This window comes from Mytilus edulis, chromosome 3 (assembly GCF_963676685.1).
Source record: "Mytilus edulis chromosome 3, xbMytEdul2.2, whole genome shotgun sequence".
In the NCBI taxonomy this organism is placed as follows: Eukaryota; Metazoa; Mollusca; class Bivalvia; order Mytilida; family Mytilidae; genus Mytilus; species Mytilus edulis.
The window spans coordinates 9,456,174-9,464,825 of NC_092346.1; the positions used below are offsets into that span (position 1 = coordinate 9,456,174).

The 8,652-nt window shown below is 32.2% G+C and overlaps 1 protein-coding gene across 2 annotated transcripts in view; it reads right to left on the reverse strand.

Moving 5' to 3' along the window:
* The window catches only part of LOC139515744 (mitogen-activated protein kinase-binding protein 1-like), a 70,632-nt gene extending 64,344 nt beyond the window's left edge, over window positions 1-6,288 (reverse strand). The window contains exon 1 of one of the 2 annotated variants that reach the window (XM_071305424.1): window positions 6,095-6,288. In XM_071305424.1, the coding sequence (XP_071161525.1) occupies window positions 6,095-6,172 (78 nt within the window). In that variant the 5' untranslated portion in view covers window positions 6,173-6,288. The remainder of the gene's footprint in view (window positions 1-6,094) is intronic. The other variant, XM_071305425.1, reaches the window with a different exon arrangement.
* Window positions 6,289-8,652: the final 2,364 nt, after the last annotated feature.

An 8,652-nucleotide genomic window follows, 5' to 3' on the forward strand; every position in this document is an offset into this window, starting at 1 on the left:
AGAACATTGGCATGTCAACAATACTATAAGTTAGGGGAGGGTTGAGTCTTCAAACATATTTAACTCCGTCACATTCTATATGTGCCTGTCTGAAATGTCAAGACCCTGTAGTTAGATGGTTGTCATTGGTTCTTTTGTAAGTCTAATTTGTTTTTCGTAAATTGTTATGTTATGAATTAGGCTGTTTATTGTCTAAATTGAATTGTTTTGTTGGGGCCTTTTATATGCATGACTATAGTGTTCTCATTGTTGAGGGCTGCATTTTTATAATTGCTCAATCCACTTCATTTGAAATAAAATGGATAGGTGTCTCATTGGCAATCATACCACATCTCTTTATCTTAATATTATACATGTACATGTAACAGGCAGAGAAATCTTACAAAAACTGGTTACATCTGAATAGGATTTGACACCTTCACTTGTACATCATCATGTAAACATTTGAAGGTTAATTAAAAGTGCTTAAAAAGTCAAAATTGGGGTTTGGATAGAAAAAACAAACATCTTTTAATCTGTTAATGGTAGACATACAATCTGAACAAGCTTCAAATTTATGTTACCTTTGGAAAATAATGAAAAGAAATTCAAACAATTTTGTGGTCGTTGACATCACATGACATGTCACCATTTTTAACTTTTTTAATTACACGTTTACATTTTTTTGTACATGGTATATAAACAAAAAACAGCTGATAAAATAATCACAACTTTCTTTAATTAATTTCAGCAATGTCCAATACAATAATAAAACAGGTCAATTCTAACCTAAAACTAGTATCATATGTAATATATAAGAGTATTTTCAATTTATGCATCTGCATGTATTTGTTTACATTTTCTTATTATTTGTTATGTTTGAAAAAAAAATTACATTATTAAAAAACTTACTGATATTGGCATCACTGGCATGGCTTTCCGATTAAGCTTTGCCATAATTGAATATTGTCAGTAAGTCCAAAATAGTACATGTGTAAGTCCTTGATAATATTATACTGTAGTACTGTTTTTAGATGGGAGATTTTACAACATGATGTAGGGCCCCGGGGCACCTTGTCATCAATTAATATCATTCAATATTAATAAACATGATCGCCATCTTAAATACATTTGTATATGGATAGCATTTAGATTGAAAGAAAAAATTCTGTTCATTTGTTTGGGATTCATTCTAATTTATGTACAATATATATATATCTGCTATAAAAAAAAACAGGTAAATGGTTCATTTTTTTTCTAAAACAAATTTAGATGCACCCTGTTTAAGGACAGTGCTGCATATACACATATATACAACTGATATATACAATGTATGTACATGTATCACTCAGTTCATTCTCATTGAAATCATACATGTTTTAGATAAAAGTATGCATGGCATCAAACATTTTCCCAAATCATTGAGTTTAAAGAAAACTATTTAAAATATCTTTTTAAAGATTATATATTATTACTCAAATTTATATTCAAGAGGAAAATTATGCATATTATCGATTAATTACAATTCAAATGAAAAAAGTTTTAAAAATGTTAATATTTAATTAGTCAAATAAAAAAAACAAAATAATTTTCCAAGGACATATATAAGAAATTAAGTTAAAAAAAATATTGTTCCTTTTGAAAAACTATTATACTCTTTTTAAAAGCTAAATGATTTTGAAATTTAATGTTATTAAATTACAGTCATGACTTTCAATATTTTTAATGATTGTTTATAGATATTTATATGCAGAAAATGCACCACTATTTGTAATAAAATTTGAGAAGTAGACCTTATAAACCAAGGAAACTTTATGATGATCACTGATCCATGAAAATAGGTCAAGGTCAGGTGAACCCAATCTAACAGACAAACAAATAAAGTCATAGTCAAACTTTTAGTTAAAGCGTTAGGCATATGTGTATTATTTACAAATAACATTTAAGGTTTGACATTAGAAAATCTATATCATCAACTCTTTCCTCCTTTCTTCTGCAATCAACATACACTGGTGACTGGACTAAAGTGAAAAAAGCCAAAGGACTTATCTTAATCCTACTGGAGGATTTGATGATAGCAACACCATTCAAAATACATTTAATAGCTTGTATAAGTTGGTAATTTGATAGATGTTTAAGTATCTTCTACAAATAAACGTTATTTACCATGTCAATATTGTTGACCCCTAAATCACCTAAACAAACACCAAACATAAAGACAAATGCCTAAAAGTAGAAAGTTTCGTTTAAAATCTGCTTTCAATTACAAGCTGTACTTGTATTTCCACTTAATTAAATATATTAACTGCTTATTTTTAAATGTCCTACAATTATCAAGAATATCATTCTGGTACAATATGCAGGAGGGAGCAGATCCAGCCATTTTAAAAAGGGAGGAGGTTCCCAACCCAGGATAAAAGGTGGTGGTGGTGATGGGGGGGTTCCAATCATACATGTATGTCCCCAATGAAATCATTATTGCGCTAAAGTGCCCTTTCAGACAAGTAGCACCCTTCTGCCCTGAGATTCAAGCTGGAACACTGAAATGCATTCAGCCACCGAAAACAAGGGGGATTACAACCCCAAGAACCCTCCCCCTGGATCTGCCACTGATATGTAATTGAACTGTTTTGTGTTATCACAATTTATATTGCATACTATACCAATTTCCTCCCTAAAACACTATCACTTTCGTGCTCTGGAAATAATTGACGATATCAAGAACTTAAATATTTTTTTTCTTAGCTTAACCTTTATATCAGAAGTAATCATTCCATGGTTATGATGGCCAAGGATATATTGTCAAACCCCTATAAGAAGAAGTAAATATATTTATTCATTTATGAAACTTATTGGGATCTTACTGCCTTGCCTATTAACATGATTAAGTTGCATTATGTGTCAAAACAAAAAATTTAGCCTTCACCACCCAATAAAAAAGCTACTTTTTACATGACAAAGATTTTATTTATTGTCACTATCCATTTGATATCTGTATGTAACTGTTGAGTGTTGACCAATAAGGCCATAATAAATAATAGGTTTGTTTGCCCAAACGCTACCTACCCAGAAAAAAGCTGCCTACTCAAATTCTTTTATTGTCCTGATTTGAAGAAGTTTTTTTTTAATCAAATAGGCATGAAGACTAATAAACATCTGATACTACAATTTCTTTTTTTGAAAAAAAAAAGAAAATGCCTACCTACCTACCCACTGTCTCAACCTTTGGGTAGGGTTTGGGCAAACCAAAATATTTTTAATTGTGGCCTAAAAATATAAATATTTAGCTGTAGACACACTGTGTATCATCGGTACATTTGTACATGTACTACATGTACATGTATAGTGGATATAGGACTAAGGTACTAACCAACGGGCTTGATCTATTTTTACCTGACACGGTAAGAAAATCTTTGATTTTTTTTTTACATAATATCAATGTGTACTTCAATCTAAACATAATTGTTGTTTTAAGAAATGATTTGGTCGTATGTTGATAATTAGAGGTCTCAATATTTTTCCAAAACAAGAATGCTTACTAAAAACATGTTCAAATACTTGTCAAAGAAGTTGGCTCTCGTGTTATCCTATATAATTCTTTTTATCCTATATAATTCTAAATGTATAATTCTTTGCAACTCTTTTTCTGATAGAGGGCTACTGCGACGGTGCGTGTGAGTACAATGTAATAAGAATAGCTGTTCCAATAATTGGCATTGAAATCTTTCATACATATGTTATTTTTCAATATTTTACTCCAAAAAGAAGCTTTGTGTACGGTGTATAGCTGACCACATTAATCCTTCTGTATGGTGCATAGTTAAGTGAATGTAAGGTATATAGCTTTTCAAGCTTCCAAGTACCTATAATGGCTATATCTGTTGTATCGATGATACACGATGACACAGATGCTGAAGGAAAGTGTGAGATGTCAAACATTTTATATTGAAATAAATATTTAATTTTCAATAAAAATGTGGGAAAGATTAAAAGTTACAAAGATGTCATCTAGGAACTAAAAGTCAAATACACCAAATGCAGTTGACCAATTCAGGCTTATCAAAATCTATAAAGTGTTGTTCTCATTTTTTTTTTGGTATCTCTCAGAGAATTCGATCTAACCATCATAATCACAAAAAACGTAATGCTGTCCAAGAAACCATGAAAATGATTTCAGGTTCAGATCATAAACCCTGCCAGACTAATACGAACATCTTACAACAATGTACAAGCATTAATGAGTACATATACAACATGTACAATGTATGTACATCAATAAAATTGAGAATGGAAAGGCTGAATGTGTCAAAGAGACAACAGCCCGACCATAGAGCATTAAATATATTTGACCCGTTACTTATAGTACAATGTACATGAATTTGAGAAAAAGGACTTAATCCTCAAAACTTAACGTAACAGTCGTCATGAAAACCATGAAAATGATGTTCAATTTACATGTACATGTGCACATGACCCCTACCGGACAGACGTGTTGAACTTACAAACCTTCCACTATGACCAGTGACTATTATAATCATAGTTGACCTACATTTGTACTACCATACATTGTACATGTACATGAGTACAATGACATTCATGTTTTGCTTGTAAGTTCATGTATCTGAGAAACAGACTAAACCAAAGCAGCTTAAAGTGGATCACTGGCACATGGAGGTCAAGGTCAGTTGTATCCTGCCTGACAACCATGTATATGTCTTTCGATAATTCTACATTTTGTCCATAATGAACAAAACATTGTATAAAATAAGATATACCAAACAAAAACTTACCTTTATTCATATGTCAAAAACGTTTAACCCATCTGATAAAAAGGATTAAAAAAAAATGTCTACTTTTTTTAAGCAGTCACCAAGCCATTTGAACTAAGTCGTAAGAACTTGTCCTGCCATTCAGTGATTTTTTTTCCATTTTTTTTAAAGATCTGTATTTGGGAAAGTACAAGTACAGTATATCTAAACTTTTTCCATTAGTAAGTTATATGTATCAGAACTATGGTGTATAAAAGTGTAAACTGTGTATTTTTGTAATTGTTTTCATTTTTTCATTGTTTTAGGCTGTATGGGGACTTATTGGTGTTTACATCCTCACCTGTATGGTACAATGTAGAAAGTTTTACATGCACACTGTATTTCATTGACAATGATCATATCCTTATTTCTATAAAAGGTACCAAGAGGAGTGTATAGGACAAGGCTATAGGTAATTTAGGTGTTTTTACCTTAAAACTAAAATAACACCTTTTGTATCAATTACACTGTTGGGGTGTATGCCAAATTGAAAAAATACCAAGATTGTCAACTAGCGCTTATTACATGCAATTAGTTGTAATATTATAGTCCAAGATATATTTCCTGTCATGCCCGTCTCAACCTACCATAGGCAGATCCAGCGGGGGCCCAGGCCCCCCTTTCGTGGGAAAAATTTGGTTGATTATATAGGGAATCATTGAAGCATGACTGGAGCGGGCCCCCCTTAGGTCAGTTAGCGGGCCCTCCCCTTATGAAAAGTTCTGGATCCGCCACTGCCTACTGTTTTGGTGACACAGTATACAACGGAACTACTGATTCCGTAAAATTTAAGGTTTTTATATATATTCACTTTCACTTTTAAAACTTGGAGGAAAAGGAATATAACACCAATTCGCAAATTATGTATAGTCCAACACTAATAAATTGCTGGATACTCAACCTCTAAAATTAAAATATCCTGATAGCTACAATGTACCATTCACTGATTCAGTATTAAAGCCAATTAAGGTACAAAAAATGTACATCTGAGTCAGGAAATGTAACTGCTTGGTGAAATTTCCAATTCAGAGTAAGATTCTTCATGATCATGGCCCATATCATAAACAGACAAGTTCGTCTCGTCACCCCTGTTTTTGATAATATATTACCTTTTCTTCAAAGTTTGTCAACATTTCTAAGATGTCAGTGTATTAATCTTTCAGTTAGTTAGTCATAATTGATGGTGATTAAATGATGAGTAAACAATTGATTTTACAATATACATGCAGCATCGAAAATTGATTGACACACAGGTAAACAAACCGACTATGTATTAAACATGCATATAAAGTGCATTATATACTTACACGTTGGTTTAATGGGATAATACGACTCCTCCTCTTCAACGAGGGGGAACGAACTACCCTCTGAGTTTTTCTCTCCATTTATTCATGATCCAGACCCATCTTTCAGTCTGCTTTCAAACTGCTAAGATCCATTAAGTTTAGTAACATGTAAAAAGCTTTCTGATTGGTCAAAAGTTTTAGATTAAGGAATAGTTTGTTTCAGTGTATTATAAATTTCATTAATACATATCAATGAATAACAGTTTATTAAATTCTACTTTCAATTCGTGTGATTCTGTCTATAGTTTTTCAGGTATGTTGTCTGTTCGAAAGAAAATTTTGAAGGAAAAGCACACCTGTCAGTTTCTGGAAGACCAATCAGAAAACGTCTTTCATGACGGCCTAGAGATTTTGAGGTCCCATGCAGGTTTCAGGTTAAAGTTTGGGAAAAGGGAAATAATCAGTGTGAAAAATAATAACGACAGTGAGATGTTGGTTTTTTTTTCAAACTAGGGAAATTATCATTTAAAGGATTTTAAAACTGTTTTCCTTCCTCAGAAATACTTTTTCTACAATTTTTCTTTAACTGTTTAGCACAGGCACTTGTCTTAGAATATTTCCCTTTATACCTTAATATATATATAACGGCTAAACATCCAGATGGCGGTTATTTAAATTGACTGTTCAAATGATTAGTCAAAGCTCTGTCGGGAAGCTGTTTTCCAAACCAATTCATGAAGAAGAAAACATTTCAGCTAAATTAACTGTAAACCTTTAAAAATAAAACAAAGATCGGAATATTTCGTGCTTGTATCTCAGGACACCATTATAGTAACATCGTCTCCAATTATATCAAAAACATTGCAATGATAGACATTCCAGAAGGGAAAAATAATGCAGATTTTTATTTCAGTAGGCTTGTTATTGATTTTGTATTTACATTGTGTCATAGATCAAATTTATTCGTTCAGTGTATGTTCACTTGTGTTAAAACGTATTTGGGATTCCGTATATCGTCAGATCATTATCGGAATTCCAATGGGGACTAACTGTGCACCACTTATTGCGAACCTGTTTTTGTATTGTTATGAGTTACAATTTATGACAAAAATAAGCAAAGACCCATCGAAACAACATCTGATAAACAAATTTAATAATACTTTTAGATATTTGGATGATATTTTGACTCTCAATAATGACGACTTCAGTATGTATATTAATGAAATTTATCCTGTTGAACTTACTTTAAATAAAGCCAATACTAACAATGACCACTGCCCTTATCTATATCACTAATGGAAAGCTGAATACTAAAATTTATGATAAAAGGGATGATTTTTCATTTCCTATTGTTAATTATCCGTTTTTAGATGGTGACGTTCCCTTGTCACCATCCTACGGTGTTTATATATCTCAACTTGTACGATTCGCTCGTGTATGTAACAATGTTTTAGATTTTAACGAGAGAAATTTATGTATTACTGAAAAATTATTACACCAGGGTTTTCGATATCACAAACTAGTCAAAACATTTACTAAATTTTATCATCGGTATAAAGACATCATTCGTAAATATAGCTCAACATGCAGACTTCTAATACGTTCAGGTATTTCACATCCAATTTTTTATGGAAATATTCTTTATAAAGCACAAAGGTGTCAGTATTCACCTCAGAAACTTACAAAACCTTTGAATAGACTTATTAAGAAGGGATATAATTACGATACTGTTGTCAAGTCATTAAAGATTGCATATTTTGGCGTTAATATTGAGTCACTGATAAGGTCTTTGCATCGGAACTAAACACATTTATTCTAAAAACAGTTGTTGGCATGACACGCGGGTTATGTTCTTCTCATATATGTTATGATGGTATGATACTAAACCCCTAACGAGAAGGATTGTGCCTGATGTTCATATGATGAAATCATAATCTTTCAGTCAGTTTAATTGAAGTCTGGAGCTGGCATGTCAGTTAACTGCTAGTAGTCTGTTGTTATTTATGTATTATTGTCATTTTGTTTATTTTCTTTGGTTACATCAGATTCTGACATCAGACTCGGACTTCTCTTGAACTGAATTTTAATGTGCGTATTGTTATGCGTTTACTTTTCTACATTGGTTAGAGGTATAGGGGGAGGGTTGAGATCTCACAAACATGTTTAAGCCCGCCGCATTTTTGCGCCTGTCCCAAGTCAGGAGCCTCTGGCCTTTGTTAGTCTTGTATTATTTTAATTTTAGTTTCTTGTGTACAATTTGGAAATTAGTATGGCGTTCATTATCACTGGACTAGTATATATTTGTTTAGGGACAGCTGAAGGACGCCTCCGGGTGCGGGAATTTCTCGCTACATTGAAGACCTGTTGGTGACCCTCTGCTGTTGTTTTTTATTTGATCGGGTTGTTGTCTCTTTGACACATTCCCCATTTCCATTCTCAATTTTATTTAAATTGATTGAGTTGAACAATTTCAATTGATATTTTATAGTGTGTACTCCTTTGTTGTCATGTGTAACTGACTATGAGTATTTTTTTCCAGTCAGAATGTCTATTCCTAACCTATCCATAACCGACGTTGC